General features: G+C 31.4%; 1 protein-coding gene across 1 annotated transcript in view; it reads right to left on the bottom strand.

The window, feature by feature from the left end:
- The window catches only part of LOC100159519 (alpha-protein kinase 1), a 29,460-nt gene extending 9,457 nt beyond the window's left edge, over nucleotides 1-20,003 (bottom strand). The window contains exon 1 of the mRNA XM_001943751.5: nucleotides 18,984-20,003. Coding sequence (XP_001943786.2) covers nucleotides 18,984-19,323 — 340 coding nt within the window. The 5' untranslated portion in view covers nucleotides 19,324-20,003. The remainder of the gene's footprint in view (nucleotides 1-18,983) is intronic.
- Between the last annotated feature and the right edge of the window lie 543 nt (nucleotides 20,004-20,546).

The following is a 20,546-nucleotide window of genomic DNA, read 5'->3' on the forward strand; positions in this document are numbered from 1 at the left end:
CCGGTTCCCTCCACCACTACGTGCGTCGCGCCCCATCCAACCCCCCTTCCCCCCTTACAAAGTCGAGTCGTAGAGCGAAACCCTCCGACGACGCGGCGTCGGCGTCCCTACCGCGCTGTACCTACATAATAATATTATAACGTCGTTTTGGATTTCACTCGTTATAATAAAATAATAATAATATATTACATCGTATTTATTAGGTATAATATTAGTGTGTCGTTTTATTTCTCTGGTCGCCGTCGATTGCGTGCGCAGTTTCAAAAATCGTTATTATTTCTCATCGTGACGTCTTACATATTATAATATATTATAATAATGTCATACGATGTACCTATCTATAATAATAATAATATATCACCATTCACCACACGATATTATGTCGACTGGGTGTATCTTCTTACGGACACTGTTTTATTATTATTATACACATCTAATCTCCGGTTTACATTTTTATTATTAATTTGTTATTGTGATTTATTTGTATTATATATTATAAATCTTTACCTATATTTTTACTGCAGTAGTATATAACTAAAAACAGAGCCCTTACAAGTTACAAGGGAAGGGGGGGGGGGTGTTGGACCTGGAGTTCAGAGGCCCGGATATTTTAGGGGCCTGTTGAAATAAATTTGTAATTTTTAAATTTTTGAAATGTTGACAGGAATCCTTATTTTATATTAAATAATATTTTATAGGGCCTTAAAACATTCAGTACAGGGGCCCAACATTTGATGAGGAGGGGCTGCTTATAACGGGGTTACCTAATATAATATCGATAGTTAAGTTTAAGCACGGAACCGATTTTTCTTAAACAGTAATATTTCAGTGTAGGTATCTATTATCTAATATATATAATAATAACATAATCCTCATCTAATAGTCTGATATTCCGTGGGAATAAATTAATATAATAACAAATTATAAGTGATACAGTTCTAATATCAGTCGCAATTAATAGAAATTATTATAAAAAACGTCTATAAACAATTTACGATGCTGGAAATGTTCTAGATGCAGGTAAATATTATATATATTATGTAAGAATTCACTCATCACTGCAACTTTTTGAATCTATTTTGTAAAAGTATGATATTATATTATGTAGGTACCTATTCGTAGATTACATCAGTAAAATGTATATGTAATATTATGTATGTAGGTACCTTATAACTATGAAAGTTAAAAAATGAAATGTAATTTGAATACATATTATATTAAAATAAGAAGAATATTAAAGCTACAATAAGTACAATTCCTTAAGTTTGCGATCCTCTAAATATTTTAGTGGACATTTGAAGGTTAGATGACAATATATAATAGTATAACCTTCGGTTTTTAATTCAAGACTTTATATTGGCGCACAAGTTGATTGTATCAAGCGAGTTTCAGGGACTTACTAACAACTTAGTACTTAAAAACTCAACAATATATTGACCTATATCGAATAATTTATTAATAAAAAGGCTTAATATCTATACATATATACCTAATACATAATGCGTATATATATATATTATATTCTATATAGAAATGCACAGTTCAATAAGTACGCGGATAATACCGTGTTCATTCATACACTTTTGAACATTTCATAGATTACATTCGTATATAGTCGGTCGAATAGTGATTCGATAGAAAAGTGGGTATTACTATAAAAATCGATAGAACAATATGTATTAAAAATTAATAAGTATACACAATTTGAGTATTTGAATTGAATCACCAAATTTAACATTAAATATTATTTTACAAAAATACAAAGTATAATGTTGTACCTATATAATTTATTTATTTATTTATTTTTATTGTACCTACTTTAAAGCCCGGCGACTATGGCCATTAGCTGATTGTGGGGTTTTATGATTGTATGTAGTAGGTTTTGTAATGATAGGGGGGTTTTACACGTGTGTAATGAGTTTGGCAGAATTTATATTATTTATTGTATATTATTATAAAAGATAGGTATACTATAAATATAAATTATAAATATATAAAATAATAATTATGAAAATTATAGGTAGGTAAATATTAAAAATGTGCTCGGTCGTATAGTTCGCTTACGCACTAATTAGGTTATGGCCCAAAACTAATAATTATTTTTATTTTTGACCATCGACATTGTATTTTTAGCAAAGGCAATGTTCTGTGCAAAAAAAAAAAACCTTATACATTCACTATTGATTTAAACGACAATTTAAAACTTTTTTTACAAAACGTCTTTAATAATAATTAATAAATAATATATATATGTTTTGAATTTTTTATTTTCGTCTTTTTATTGACAAATAGGTAATTCCTGTGCTCTACCAATGACGTAGATAGCTATAGTTACTCGTAGGTTATTTATATTGTCAAAAATAAACGATGTTGGTTTCCGGTGTCATTTCAAAGAAATCTCATCATTACACGGTACAATTAAAATTGAGCATGTGTGATGTCTTGAAAAATAAAATAAAAATATTTTTAGTAAAATACCATAGGTCTACATACTACGTACTATAGAAAAATACGATCTAAAAAAATGTCTATACTGGCTTTGAATTACGAAATACATAGAACTATAAGTTTATATTTATTGAATCTTAGTGAGATATGAAATGTTATAGTAATTATATTACCTACGGAAAAAAATTAGAATATTAGTCCGGTATAAATATAGGGTGCTATTGTCACACAATCACACGTATAACCATAGTTATACACAATATAATATTGTATAATAATATGATATAAAATTCTCTATAAAAAATAAATAATAATACCCAGGAAGTTACTCTGCTGTACCTACATCATAACTTATGTATCGAATGTAATTCGTCATATAATAGAGTGTAAAATATATAGGTGACTTTTTTAGGGATGTGTTAAGTAGTAGGTGCTATATAATAGTTACTCAATGACAAATCGATTCTGATCCTCAGTCTTTAGAGTTATACAGATTTTTAAGAATATTTGACTATAAATTATAATATATTACGTAATACTGCTGGAGGGTGAATTAATTTACGCCAAAAATACATCACATAGGTAAATTGTATAATAATAAATGAGTAAAATTATATTTCATCTAATATTACAAGCTGTTATTAACTTTATAAGTCAATACCGACGTGACGTACCGTGAAACGGTGTGAATAGGTTCTTGTTATAAATAGCATAAAATTAATCTAAATATTTTGAAAATGTCATTGTATAAACAAAATAATAATATACGTTATGGCAAAAAGCCAAAAGTTTCAAATTCCTACGAATATTGTTTATTGATTTACAACAAAATATTTAATGACAAAAATCGTTATTTTTCGTTTTAATATCCAATTTCTTCAAAATTTAAAAAAAAAATTATTTAAGTACAATATAATATGTTTTTTTTAAACGTTTAGATTTTTGTAAGAAAATCGTCTGAGAAAAGGTACCCATATAATTTTCAAACCTTAAAAATACATTTTATTCATTTTTAATTTTAACCACAAAATAATTTATATATTTTCTTTTTTTTGACAAGTTTCGTAAACATTTGAACTTAAAACTCTTATAGAAAAAAATGGTGTCTATGCATTTTTCAATATAAAAAAAAAATTAATACGCATTGTAAAACCATTGTATCATCGGATCGTTCAGAATCTAAACAAATTTAAATCACTGAGTATATTATTTTACTCATTATTATTACACGTAAACTATTATTTACCTACTTTTTAAGTTTATGAATAGAATGATAGAAGTATATGAAATATGCATAGGTAACTATAAATTATACACCATATTATAAATTATATTTAATATTATTATAGTGCGTTATTGCTATATAAAGTGATAAAAATAATGATTTATTAAAATATTAAATTCCTTGATAGTTTAGTTGTATGTAAATAATATTAGGGTTTCTTATTTAATTGGAAATTTGATACAATTAAAATTCTATTAAGACTAAAATCAGTGAAATATTATAAATCTTAAAAAGTCTAAAAGATTTTTTCGTGATGTTATTGTTAGATTTTCCTACCAAAAATCCAAAACGTTAAATATTTTATCATCTGTCTTTGTGTTTGATTTGAATGTTTTATCTATTTATCAAAGTACTGATAAGTACTTATATCGAAAAACCAATATAACCTACCTAATAAAAATATTAACCACTAGCCAAAGGGTAAAATAATTTAGACATATCTGACGGCTTTACAGATAACCTATATCTATATTATAATTTAAAATTCTGTATTTGCGTCTTTGTATAGGCTTGGAACGTATACTGTGCCTAAACAATTATCTTTACCTAAACCATATCCCAAGAAAATAAAAATTGTAAACATCATTTGATTTAATCGTACCTATATTATTATTATTAAATATTATTACAGCTATAGGGCAATGAGTTTAATTGAAATATGACGCGAATTAATTTTCATCAATGCGGAATAATTTCTATACATATTGTACCGATACGGCGATACGTATTATATAGAATATTATAATGCATAGCAACTGTGCCACATACATCACGTGAGTGCTCTTATTAGCAAGTAGGTATTGTTCTGAGAACTATTGCACGTTAACGTTATAATCATACTTACGTTTGCTCAATCTATTCAGAAAGTAAATTTAATGAATTCTCAAGAGAATTCATCAAAATGTCTAATTGACAATTTTTTAACGATTTTTTTTTCTAAATTTTTAACTTGTGAATACATGAAAACCAAATAAACTATATTATTCAAATATGACGTAGAGTTTCATTCATATATTTTACATAAATCAATTAGGATTTAGGATATTAAATATTTATTAATATAATACCTAGCCAAAATGTATGTTATATAATATTATAGATTATATTAACGTTTGACGTTTAACGTTAAAGATAATATGAATGCGGTACGCCGGTACCTAATGCAGTAATACCTATTATCTATTATCTATATTATCGTATTTATATATTGACAAAGAATCGGCCTATCTTATTACAAAATAACAATAAGTTACATCTGTATGCGGTTGTTATGATAGGTTCATTTTCTCGCCCAAAAGTGTAATATATCATGTTATTAAACCATATAAACATAATAATATGTTTAAATGTATTCAATTTATTGATTTATTTTTAATTTATTTATTCAAACAATATTGAGTAGATAATATAATATATTTCTGGTAATCCACGAGGTGTATTATACTATTACACGATTATTTTAAGTAGCGAAATCGAGGACTATAAAATATAACCATTGCTTATAGATGATATTAATATTTTACATATTATGTTTGATATGTATATACGTTTTGTAAACATTTCTGACAAATGTAATTCCTATCCAAACAGGTGTAATAAATATACCCAATGCTATAATTATAGTTTATAATAATATATTAATAATAATTAATTTACAGTGTGTGCCTATACCATTCTCGACGCATCCCATCGTTGTCCGCGAAATATACCTACGTATTAAGAGGACGCTATACCCATACATTTGTTGTCTCCGTCTTGCACGCGCACGACATAGCAAATTGTCGTTCACTAGTTTTAATAGTGTGCAGTTAGTTTTGATACCAGAGTGAATTGACCTATTATAAAACTTTTAGGTAAGAACATTATCTGTGCTTAAGCGTTACTGATTTTTCGAAATTTTAATTTTCAAGCAAGATATGGGTATGTGAAATATCAAAAATTAAAAATGCTCATAACTTGCACAGATCTAAAATATTGATAATAGGTCAAATCACTCTAACATCAAAACTAACAGTACACTATTGAAACTAGTGAACGAACATTTTCTGTGTCGTACGTGTGTAAGACGGAGACAACGAATGCATGGGCAGCATCCTCTTAAACGTCTTGCATCGCATACTATAATTACTGTAATAGGAATATTATGATATACATTTATTATTGTTTATATTCTATTCTATAATATTATGTTATTATATTGAAACAGTATATTATTATTATAGGTACCTACACATGGCGGAGGTGAGATCGGAAAGCGCGCTCGAATAACGGATATATTTGTAGGTCAGTACAATACCGATATATCGGTCACTCTGCCAATACAACAACACGACCACACATAATATGTATATAATGCGACCTACATAATATTATTATTGTGATCGTATGTTTTTTCTCGCCCCCGAAGTTTTACGCTACGCACATTGCACATATATATTTTTGTGCGTATGTTGTCTGTGTATAAATAATAATAGTTAGGTACATAATATTATAATATACACGCGCGATTGTGTGTTGTGGAATTCGGACGGCCCACGGAATATGGTCTTCTAAATTTAAGCTGGCTAATGGCCCGGCTCGGTTATTTTGAGTACGTGACTAAGTCGTGTTAGCTGTGTGAAAAAATAAAAAAACATATCGTAGTTTTAATTTTTTGTTCGGCGCTTTGGCGATATACATTTAAACTTTTTCGTCTATATTAATTTCTCTAATTTATATCTACTTATCTTCACTCTATTTCATCTCGATAATAATAACATATTGTATTATTGTTTTATCTTTATTTCTAGTATTTCGCACACAAGTAAATTTCCACCAATATCTGCTATATACACATTTGTTTTAAGATTAATAGAATTAATATAGAATTTCATTTTACATTCTGTCGGACATCAAATATGGTAGTTGTAACTTGTAGAAGTATTTCACATTTGACACAATAATATAATATACGCACATAAGATAATTTTTCATTGTTATCTGTGGACGGTGATGAATATCAAATATTAGAACACATTATAATTTACAGCACATTATGCATATCACAATTTATCATATAATAATTTGTATCCTGATATCCTAAGTACTGTTTCAGACTATATTATAGAATTTTTAATGTTTATTATTATTATTTTTTTTTTTGACAAATATTTTTCATTTTTATTTATATTATACACTGAAGATAATATTTATTTTCTTCACCATACTTCAAAGTTATATATACAATGTAGATATCTACGCATGAATGGTTAAGACATCTTAAGAAGTAATTATTAATCATTATCTTATGGCCTATTTGATGATGTCGTTTTATTTAATTTGACGTGTTATATCCTATAAGTTATGTACCTAACACAAATTGTCCGTGTTTTTATGTTATTCATAGTTTATAAAATAAAAAAAAAATGTTAAGAAATCTATTGCGAATGTTTTTCGTTATTATTGTAATAATCTTGTAAAATGAAAAATATATAATGACGCAAATCTCTAAAAATATACAAACATCTCACATCTCTCACTTGTACAGTGTACTGTAACTGACGTTTTCTGTTTTAATTTAGGAATCATGATTTCTTTTTCTTCAAATCTACTCCAATTGTTTACAAAGCTTCTGTGTATAACGCAATTTAAGTGAACATGTTTCAAATTTCAATCAATCGAAAACAAATATAAAGAAACCCTGAAAAATCTGTTAATGAACCTAAAGAAGGGAAACCAATAGAAATATGATGATTATAATAGTAATAATATATTCATGGATTCTTAAAAATACAGATAATAATATCTATCATTTTTTTTAACAATTTGGTTGGGGTGCGTTGATATAAGCATTTTATAATACATACTATAATGTTTGTTACGAATTTAATTGTATAATTTTTTCTCATTTATATTTTTTTAGACATCACGAAAAAGAAATTATCATTATTTATTATAGTATATGTAACCACTGAATATAGTTATCGTAAGGAGTTAAAACCAAGCCACTAACGCTCATAAGTATATTAAAGTATGTATAGGTATTATAGGTACCTACTATGTGTATAATGATTAATAGTAATATTATAATATATAATAATGTAATAATGACTGCAAGTTTTGTGTTAGACATCGTTTGTTCTTTCAGGTGCACATTTACATAATTCGGAATTACATTAAGGTAAATCTACCTTCTCCCTTTTCATGTGTGTTTATGACATAATATTATATGCATAATCCCATGTGAATATATGGAATCTAAATGGTGGCAGTTGAATACGAATTACACAGTGTCATGACACACACACGCATACACAAATATAATATATACGCGTGTGCCAATGTGCCATATAAATCGCTTATATATCTACGATGAGCCACCTCGATACAAGAGGTGTCTTTTTATTTTTTCATCTTTTCATTTTGTTGCCTTGTAGTCTCTCCAATCGCATAATATAATAATAATACGCATCGGTGAGTAATAAAATATATCGGATTTTATCGGGTGTCTTATATATATTATATTCTCCGGTGCAAAATTGTAAAATATAGAAATTCTTTCCGGCCATCTCTCTTTCTCTCTCTCTCTCTCTCTCTCTCTCATTGACAACTCTTCCTCCTGGTTTCTCTTTTGCTTCGTACCAACCCTTCTCCCCATTAGATATCACTCCTAAATCTTTCTGTTGTCCCGTGGTACAGCGTATACCTACAGTAAATGCAATGACTGCAGTGTATGTGTGTGTACTATTATATGTATATACGTACGAGGACGTACGTGCAAAACAGGCACCGGGTTACTGTGAAAATGATAATAACTCTCCGTTTGGCCGCCACTGCTTATATGTATATGCGCGCGTGTGTATATACTTATTATCGCACCAGACAATCGGCGTTACTATATAGGAGCTGCTTAAACGCGATACTCTGCAGCAGCTATATTGTCGTCTTTACGGTGGACGGAGATAGACTAAGTGTTTGTTTTATTGTTCAAGGTAAATTTTCTTTCAAACCATTGTTAAAGGCGTCTGCTCGCCCATTTCTCATTACGTCCGAAAATATAATATATAGGATACCTATGTCCTATAATACTCCTGCTGAATAAAAGTACTCGATGATAATGCGCCAGACTTCTCGAATACCTATCCAAAACGACCAAAGACAAACAATACAATTCTCAAACATCAATGTTAAACAATTGTATAGTGGCTGAATAATTAAATTAATTTTACATTTGATAGCAACAATAATATACTTAGATAACATTAACTGTTATCTATTTTTTCATAAACGGTAAAGTTTGTAAAGTAGATATAGTACAAAGAGCCTTATTACATATTCAACAAACATCCATCACTATAAAATACTCACTATATCTCACTATAAATCGAGTAAATGATTTCTCGAGCTTAATCGTAGTACAGGCCCTATATGTATAATCATATAGATATAAGATATTATGGGCACTATAGGTATAAACTATAGTACTATAGGTATAGGTATAAGGAAATTTACAATAATTCTACTGCTATACTGTTTTGCAGAAAATTGGAGCCCCCCAAATGGCTCCCCTCGAAAAAGATTTCACGATTACGTAAATTCCCAAACGGCTCCGGTATTCCGGTATCTAACAACAAAAATTCTTTATAAATTTTTAAAAAAACACCATCCCATTTAACCACACCTCTTTTGAGATTGTCATAAGTGTGTACGAAGTGGAAAGGAATTTGTGTTGTCAATAACGGGAGCTATTTGGGAGTTTATGCATTTGTACAATGGGAGTCGTTATAGGTACTGACTTTTTTGCACTTTAGAAAAAAAAGGAGCCAAATGGACTATAGCCCAGAAAATATGGTACACAGATGTGTAGGTTAACTATAATTTTTTGTTTGTTTATCTTATAGACAACAATTTGATTATAGCGGTATACTTATATGCATGCAATAGCGTAGCTATAGGTACCTATAAAATATTATATTTACTAATATTAGAAATGAAACAAGTTTTTTGAACTGCAGTTATACAAACGATTAATTATTTTATTTATAACGGCGAGTACTATATGTCAATATTATATAATAGGTACTCGTGAATTATTCATTTACTATTAATTATATGTGCATGTATCTATATGATTATAAATAATATATTCTAGTAATTTATAGATTTATTAGATACTAAAAAGACTGATAAATTGTATTTTGTATAACATCTAGATATAAGTTTTTAAATCTTTTAATAAAGCAAAATAATAGCAAATTGACCACGTTTTTTTGAAGTTATTAAGTAATATTAGAAACAGAAAATATTAAAATATTATTAAATATCATTTTTTTATTTAGTTTTTAGTATTTTATGTAGGTATTGGATAAAATAGAAATATCACCTCCACGATGGGAAAAATAAAATGAAAAAAGATCCAAACCATGAAAAAATGAACTTCTGCATAAAAACGAAGAAAAAATATCCATTTTTATGACTAATAATCATTTTTTCTTTATTTAAAAATAAAAACCAGTTGATATATTTTTAAATACTTATCTAAAAAGATTTAACTCTTAAATGTAGGTGGTCTAAAGTAAAGGAACATGGACAACAGATAAATGGAGTATAGCCATGGTCTATATAGGTTTGATTGATGTACATTCTCAGGTCGTCCGGAGTCTAAACTTATACACTATAGCGACTGCTATGGAAAGTATACATAATATAAATAATTATAATAATGAACCCTATTTTTAATCAAAGACACCAGAACCTAACCATAACTAGGTGTATGTTCAAAATTGTACAAATATTACGTAATCATATTTTTATTCTATTAATTGTTATGGATCATTTACAGCTTACATAATACTATGCTTTACATTACATTACTATTATTATATTATTATATACATTTTACGTAATAAGTATTTACGAACCATCTTAGTTTTATATAAGATGGCAAAATAGAAAAAAATATAGTTAGGTAAATAAATAAATAAATGTTTAGAGGATACTATTGATGATGTAAGTATTACTCGTTAAGGCCTATAAGGGTGAAACTTTTTTGAATGCATTACGTATGATATAAATTAGGTTATAAGTATAGGTTTAGTTTTTTTTTCGTACACATTTTGTCTACTGTAGTTTGTTATATCAAAATGTCATTCAAAGCAAATAATATGTATTACACATATTGTGTTCGTGTCAATGTGTTTGCCTTAAGTATATACACACGTGAAAAATACACGTGGATTTATGATAGCACATTGGTAGTGCCAAGGGGGGGGGGGCGACTAAACCTACGTCATCGGACAATTTATCACAAATAGGTGGATATACCGTAGATCAAATTATATATATGACGTAATATTTACGTACTTCGACTCGCCCGCCGAAAATTCGTAGCACACTCTTTTTCTCTAAAGTTTATATAATATTATGTTATCTACCCGCTCTTTGATATATACCTAATGGCTAATAGTAATACAATATAATATATTATACAATCTATTGGTAGGTACTATCTATATTCTATACCATATAAATAAATTATGGCTAAAATGTATAGGTACTCCAATATGGCTTTCTTTGTGGTAACCATTATTGTAAATTGTCTTATGGCTATACGTTTTAAACAAAAGGGAGTTTTACTTTTTCATATATATATTATAATGTATAGCCTTTTAGTTCATCCTATTATAGAAGTTCAAAAAATACGGTCTTTTATTTTTTACTAAATAATGGTAAATCATTCAAAATCATCATAATCGACGGAATTCTAGGAAATAGCTATTTGGAAGAATGCGTGTACCTACCTATACCAATAGAATAATAAAGTCCGTCCGGGCCGGTCTGGATAAGCTTGAGGTCTTAAAGGTAGCTAGAATAATCTTATCCACTATGAAATATTATTGTTATTTGTTACGGACCCAACAATATTTTTGCTTAATTAAAAAATATGATGGACGACTTACGCCTAACGCGAATATGCTAGGCCGAACACTTAAGTCCCCCCCTCCCCGATATACGGTAAACGCGTCACAATAGTCGGCGTTAAAAAATTTCTGGCATGCTATCTGCCGGAGAAATACACCCTTGATATACCCACAGACGAACAGTTGCGGCTCATCGGCGCACGCACCCACATTGGCGGCGGCGGCGGTCGTCGGCCTCGCGGTCTTTGATCGTCGCCGGCAGTGCGCGCATCCTTACAATATTATTATTATATAGGTATATCGTATTATTATGTCGGCCGTGTGCGCACGCGCGCCCGTTTTCTCGTGAATGGGCCGTGACGTCACGCCGAACGTGTGCCGCGGCGCGTGCCTTGCCGGGTGGCGGCGGCGGCGGCGGCGGCATCGGCATTTGCCTACATCGCAGCCGCCGTTTTCGCGGTCACGGTCAACAAAGGTCGACCGCCTCCCGATTTCCACTCTAGTCGGCGGTGGCGATGGCGACGGTCGAAACGGCGCGTAAAGTATTTTATGGCGGCGTGCGTGGGGTGCCCATTGACTATAATACACATAACGGTGTCCTGAAGGGTTATCCCCCCCCACCATCACGTAGTCATCGGGTCAATCGTTTTCGACCACTCCGGAGTTCGGATCGATAATCAGTTTTCTTTTTCGTATTCATTATTTAATTTGTTTTTTCGTTACCTAACAATTGTTAAAACATGCCGGTTAACAAACTGATTTTCACCAGTTTCAATTTAAACTTATGCATGACCCGACAAATGAAATAACAATTCAAAACAATAAATGCCTGAAAAAAAACCTTAGTATGGTAGTTAAGTAAGTACCTGCTATCAAAACATCAGTTCCGGATTCAAATATTTTCAGTATCTGAGTACCTATACTTACTGGTATGTAAAAACTGTTGTGAATGCCCTATATACCTCCTCATCGTATTAATAGTTTTGAAACACTGCGCTGCGACTCGTATGTGGCTCCAGTGACCGGCCTTATATTTATGAATATTAAACAGTTATTATAATAATACATTGAAAATATTAATTACCTATATCACAGTCTATAGACCTATAGATATTTAAACAAGATCTATTAATATAAATATCAATCAGCATCGATATCTGTGCCAAACAACCGAGACGTGTTTTAAATTTTAATCAAATCTAGGGAAACAGTTATAGTTTATTGAATAATATTTTAAAATATGTTTTTTTGCAGATACAATAAATACATATGATGAAATAACACAGTGGCATTATTGATAAAGTTGAGATATCCTTAGATACATTTTAGATTCTGAGAGGAGCAAGGAAGCTAATGGTTTTACAATGGTGTTTATTTTTTTTATATATATATCCTGTATACAAAATATTTACCAGAAGGAGTGCTTCGATTCCAACATATATAGTACCTTATCTTTTAGCAAATTGGACCAAAATGATACTTTAGAAAGGTCATTTCTATATATAAATTGACTGATCATTTATTAGAATATCTTTTGTTCTTACATCATATTTTGTCCATGACATGTTTTAAGGATAGCTCATTCATAATTAAATATTTGATTCACATAATATTATTCGGCCCAGTATACTGTATACAATACAGTTACACATTATTACATGTTCCTCGCACAGGGGTGGCTCCAGAGCCTTGGTTAGAGGGGGGGGGGGGCAACTTATAATTTCACAAAATTTTATAACAAAAAGAAAACAACAATTTTTACAACACAAATTCAAGTCGTCTATTTTTAGTCCATTTACCCATACAGCAGGTACATCGTACACACCGTCATACCTAAATGGCCCATATAGTCCATATGACAATATTATAATAATTTAATATGCATTTTTTGTTAACAATATACATTTTTTATAAATACGGGCTTGGGGGAGGCGGCCCCTAGCCCCTCCCCCCCGTGGAGCCGCCCCTGTTCTCACATTTTATACTTTATATAGGTATATTATCATATTATAAATGAGTTAATGGTGTTATCTTTAGATCTATAACTATTTAACTAGTAAAGAACTACATAATCATTCACCGACCTGCGTTAGTATATAATATATAATTTATATAATTTAATTATAAAATAATTATATTTCTCGCTGTAGTAAATCATTCAAATTAGTATAAGCTAACGCAAGAACGTATATTAATCTCATCGTGCTTGTGAAACATAATATTATAATTTATTTGTGTAGTTTTTACACCAATTCCGGATAAATCAAAAATTCCGATTGGTATAACTTCCTGTTGATTGTAACTTGTAATCGTATATTTTTAACTAGGTTGTTTTTTTTTCATAAATTATTGTTTCATATATATACTACATGTTCTGTGGTATCGACTATATTGTGTACATTGTACCTAATTTTTTAATGAAAAAACATTTTATATAACTATCCCCTCTATAGATTTTTTCCTATAACAACACCATTAATACTTATCATATATCAATATACAGTCATCTCGAGATATAACAAATGAAACTGTCATTCTCTTGAAAACCTCGTGGTATAACGAAAAATTAAATGTAATTTTGTCATCTCGATGTAACGAAGTTTTTTTGGGCAAAGCTCTCACGATTTAACGAGTTATACAATTTTGGAGCTTGATATTATGAATTTATAATTTATTGTTATTAATATATTAGGTACACGTCTGCTAGTGTATAATGACTATTGACTACGAAAAATATATAATAAAAATAATTAGTTTGGTATTACGGAGATTTTTCGGCCATAATCATGCGGTAAGATAAAATTCATGTAAGCTAATGACGAAGAAGAATCTTCTGAAGAGCTCTTTGTAACCTCAAAGGAAGCAAAAGCAGATCTGTGCCCCAAGTCTTGACTTAACTTCTTTTCAGATATATGATATCAATGACAGTGTGTGTGTTTTTTAACATTTTAAATTTATAAAACCCTATTGACCGGATAAGCGCAAGCGATTATACTAACAAAAAGAATATTATTGATTTAAAAAAAAAAATAAATATGTACATATAATAATATACGTAATAAACAATAAATACTTATTACATAATGACTCATATATATTCATTTTTACTATACTATACTTATCTCAATATGTATGAATTTATATTCAAATATATATTTATGTGTACCTGTATTTTGATTTAAATTTAAAATTTTTTTAAATATCGTTAAAACGAGTTTTGTATTGGTTTTTGATCTTGATATACGACGAATTTCGATCTAACCAACTTTCCATATACCGAACTTTTTCTCAGGTTCTTTAAAATTCGTTATATCGCGAGTTGACTGTATATGGGTGCTCTAAAATTTTACTAAGCTGAGGTACTGGAGGGGGGATCGTGTAGACATTGTAATGAGATTTGAATTATATGTTTAATGTATATATTACATTTTCAATATTGGCAGGTAAGTAATTTATTTAAAATATAAGTAACTTAATAGGAGATAAAAGTAAACAAAGTTCATATATTATATCAAACTATATGGATTCAAATATTTAATTGCTATTCAACTGATTTTTTTTTTAATATGATGTATATAATATATGGTTTATACAATCTGGTTCATAAAATTAATTTTAAATTGACCAAAGTAATCGCTCATATTATTTTCCAGCATACACGAATGGAAAAATTTGTTCAAGTTAAAAAATTATTTACTGAAGTATTTTACTGTTAGTGCTTAGATACACGTTAACGTTTACAGTAGGTACTCAGCAATATCATTTGGTTTCATAATAATTTTTTATATTTAATGTTTTTATGATACCTAATTTTCATTTATTTTTCAGTTTTGACACAAAATATTTTGATACTCTTTTAATTTTATTTTTGTACAAGTACACAAATATTAGGTATTTTTCAAAATATTGAGACCATAATATAGTACTATGGTGTGGCCAATTCGGGGTAGTGATATTTTTTTCAGGAGATTCTTCGTATAAAGATGCATTTTCCACTAAGATTTAAGTGGTCGTTTCACTATTTTCATTTCTTGACAAAATTGTTCAGGTAAACGTCTCCCCTAGAACCGGATCGTCATTATGTTTTTAATTAACCACTATCCGCACTAGGAAATACTATTAAATTGAGTATGTAAGCTGATTATTACAGTGCACCTCCGATTATTATTATTATTATTATTATTATTATTATTATAATGTCGCCCACTCGGGACACCTTGGGTTTACTGGCCCTCTGATCGCAATTCCTTATAAAGCTATACACGGCCATACCTGTTTCTTTCTTTTATTTTATGAACGTTTTGCGAAAACGACATGTTGTTCTAACTTTAAAAACCTTACTCAGGGCCTCCGAAAAACTGTAGGGTTCCTCTCTATATTATTATAGAATAATGCATATAATACATCTAGAAAACGTCCATTATATTGATAATATTATTTTTGGGTTCTCGGTCAAAAATATAATAGAAATTTTGTATAACGTTATTTAAATATTTACAATAATCGTGCACCTAGGTATATGTGGTTAATTTTCGATTTTCCCTAAAAATGTGTCACCACTCGTAAGTAAATAATGTATTTAATATTCATATAAGTATTATGGAATATTAAATTCTATCGCGTTTATCCGTTTTACACTGTATGAAATTATAATTTTGGAAAATATATTGTTGAAGTACACAATTTGACGGTATTGTTGATATTTTTTATACACAGATTTTTACCACTGTTCAATATTTTAAGGTTCAAACGTGTAAAATGAGATGGCCTGTTTTATTTGTGCTTAACTTTCTAAGTGGATTTTTGGACTACCTATTGATTTTATTATAATACGTGCCTAAACGTATATAATTGAAATATTAATAATATGAAGAATAATTAATATAATATTAATAGTTTTGTTTGATCAAAAGGGTCTTATACACTTGAATGGATGGGGTAACTATAATTTACTCACGCATTTAAATTTATGTAAAGCCTTATGCTGTGGTGTCAATTTACGTATCTTCCACTTGCAGTATAATATTTGCATCAATAGGGTGTAACCCTATAGGGAATAAAAGGTTAATTAATGCGGTAAATCCCATAAAATCGTGTTTACAAGTGTGGTTACATTAACGAAACACCTCATAAAAACCTTAATTAATATAATAACATACTTTCTATTTTTTATTTTCAATGATGCTTTAAATTTTAATCGATATTCTATAGTAACAATAATGTGAATTTTAAATAATCGCCACTACATTTTACTATCAAATTTATCATACATTTATACCTATACTTATAATTATATACCTATATTATAATATTACTGCCATACAAATTATATACATGGCAATTGTTTTGATTGTGTACACTGTACAATATAGGTTATGTTGTTATGTATATGAGGAAACTTTTCTTATAAAACGAGATGAGTGTATTCCAAAATTAATTGATTAAGTTGTGTTTTGTTTACACAGTCAAATCATTTTCGATGAGAAGAAATGAGTAATTACTTATACAGCTAGTGTGACAACGGTGTAGAATATTGTCCGATAACGTTAGTGTGTTAGTATGAGATAGTGTGATGTACAAACTAATCAGTACCTACCTAGGTAAAGTCTGAGTAAGACTTGTCATTTTTAAAAAGCTATTATTTTTTCTTTTGTTTTGCTTCATCGAAATGGACATACGTAAAATCTAAAATACTAAGTTTCTAATAGAGCTGACTCATCTGTTTGACGTGAAGGAAAAAAACAAACTCGCGAATACACCCGCCAGCGGTTTCAGAGCTATTTACAAATCGAAGTACACTCACCGATGCCATAATCAATTATAAATACCAGTAATTATAATTATGTTTTGCTCGTGCGCACGCCTGTGGTGTATTTATGTATACAAGAGCCCCGAAGGGAAGAATATACATAAAATATATAATATAATGCGTACATGATGTTATCTATACATGGAAATTTCTATCAATCAGTACAGACTATACTCAGCCTGAGATAAACGTCCCTCGAGCTAATAACCGCCCATAACGATTGACTTTTAGACTTTAGTTGACAGTGTAACGGATTTTATGGTTAATATAGTCCTTAACGTTAACATAGTAATACATATACTTTCCTATTATAAGAGGATATGCACTTCATATTTTTAACAAAATAATATTTCCTAAGATTTTTGAGTCTTGATTATTTTTTTATGCGCTAGTAGTAACATAATCATATTAAGCTTATTTTCCAACATTAATGTAAGTATAGGTAATTATTAATAAATCGATGGTTTTCTGAGATATTCTGATTAAATATAATAATCATATTTACTATAAACGGTGAACTGTAAATGTGAACTGTGCAGTAGTATTATTTATTGTACTTTAATTGTATATTAATTATTGTATGTGTAGTTTGTATAGGCACATAAACACTCGAGGATGTACATAATATTCATATGGTTCGTTATAGATTTATCTTACTCGGAATCAGATTTAATATAATATAGCAGGGATTGGTTTGGAAAGGTTATTATTATTATTTTTATTATCATTATCATTATAATTGTTATTTTTTATAAGCTTCTAACCAACAGTTATTATATCTCAATAATTAATTGGGTACCTATACCTACATACAAAATAAGAATAAAATAAAAGTTAATTATAGTTATATCTATAGATGAATTTATTATATATGAATCGTTTGACCACAACAATTTCTCTACTGACCCGTATGCAACTTGCAAAAAAAGCAAATCCTATGTGGGTTTTCACATAATATTTTCGTTAGTTCTATCTTGTCTAAATTTGTTAAAAAAAAATTATAGACTTTAAGTCCACCAATTATTAATTAATATATAAATATTTTTTTCAAATACATTTTTAACTAAAAAAAGTATAGTTAAAAGTTCCTGCTGTATAATGTTTTAAAATAGCTGTAATACTACAAACGAATTAGATTCGACCACCGCTCGTTATTGTAGTATACTAGTATACATCAATGATGATACATTCGTAATAAGAAAAGATCCATATCGATTGACTTGCTGCACACATATTATACTATTGTTGGCGCTCCTATAGGTGTTTATAGTACCTCTGTACCTATTAATAGTAAAAGTTACATTATCTTCCATACATTATTGCGTACCTATATTTAACTATACTATAATTATGTCGCGGTCGCGTGCGTAACGGTATACGTATTGTCATATTTCGCGAGTTTCTTCGTCATCGTCGTCGTGAATATCGCACGCAGATTTCAGGGTTCGGTACCGTAATAAATGAAGGGAGAGGGAGTGTCAGGGTTTTGAGGGATGTTAGCGATGGTCGTAAATGCGAATTATACCAAAGTGGTTGTACGTACCTGTTGCAACTGCGCCTCCGCCGCCACCTCCGCCGCCACCGCCGTCCAACCAATCGGCGAATAGCCAATCGTCTGTCACTGCGGTCGCGGTCGCAGTCGAATCCCTTCCGTCAACCGCCACAACCACCGACGCCGCTTCCGCTACCGATGACGATGCGGATGCAGCCGACACCGCCTGAAGTCGGTGCAACGCTCCGCTGGTGACGGTAGCCGTGGCCACGGTCGGTGGTGGAGGCACAGGTGGGGACGGCAGCGGCCCGTCACCGTCCAACCCCCGCCGGCGCCTGTTCCGCAGGGACTTGCGTTCGCCTCCGCCGTCGCCGCCAACATTCTTTTTCATAGCCCGCGCAACTTCGCCGTCTCACGTCCGCGGTGACCACCATGGCCAGCGTCAGCTGCGTACGGCGACACCGCCGACCATCGGACACCCGCGTAACGTATATCGGACAGACCGCGCGTACTATCGTCTAACGAGCAGCAGTGCATGTATAATTAGTTTATTATGTTTATAATAATACTCCTATTTTGCGTATTGATTATAATATTACGATATCGCATACAGTGTCGACGAGCACGCACCTCGTCAACCGACCGCAAGAGAAAATTCGAAAAACCGAAAACCAAATATTATCGACAAAAAAAAAACCACGAGCGCGTGCGTGACCCGGCGTCTATGCCTGCAGCAGCGAACGAGTGTGGTGGGAGGGGGATACTGCAAGAAGAAGATTCAATTCGCGCGCACGCACACACGCTGCGCGCACACACACACACACACACACACACACACACGCACGCGTATGTATACGTTCTATGGACGACGACGACGACGGCACTGCTGTCCACGTGGAATACGCGACGGACGAGATGATATTATTATGTTATGGTCGCGTCGCGCGCGTGCATGCGGACAACCGCAGCGGCGGTATAATGACAAATACGCGCGATATTAATATTATTACGTAGGTACAAATTTCATGTGCGCGCGCGTCCGCACCTGTTGGCGTTCTGGTCGCCGTTCGGATAGGGTGTGCGCGCCGAGGACTTTTTACGCGACGGCCGGTCCTCCGCGACGGCTGTGCGTGTGGCCGCCGACCGACCGGCCGGCCGTTGCCTATACGGCGCGACCGGTGAACGGTGCCGCCGCCGCAGCTCAGAGCCGCCGCCGACGGTGTCCGTAGGCGGAAAACCCAAGGCAACAACTCCGTAAACGAAACGCGCGGCGGCTGCGTTTTTCGTCGGTCCGCGGGCGTACGGCACGCTGACGTCACGGCCGTGTAGTTCACCGATGAGCATGACGTCACGCGCGCCTCGCCGATGCCGCACGACGCAAAAGCAACAGTGCATCGTACTCACTATAATGCCGTTTTTATATCGGAATACTGTTTGAAACATGACGGGTTCTAGAGCCTTTGATAATATATAGAATGTCGCTGTCGACATGTCCGATGATTTGAATGTCTAACATTTTATATGGTTCCAAAGATTAAGTAGACATTTAATGTCTGCAGGAGTACTAAAACCTGTATACAAATAGAATCTATGAAAATTAATGTATCGTTCTCT

The sequence above is a fragment of the Acyrthosiphon pisum genome, chromosome A3 (assembly GCF_005508785.2).
Source record: "Acyrthosiphon pisum isolate AL4f chromosome A3, pea_aphid_22Mar2018_4r6ur, whole genome shotgun sequence".
NCBI classification, from domain to species: domain Eukaryota; kingdom Metazoa; phylum Arthropoda; class Insecta; order Hemiptera; family Aphididae; genus Acyrthosiphon; species Acyrthosiphon pisum.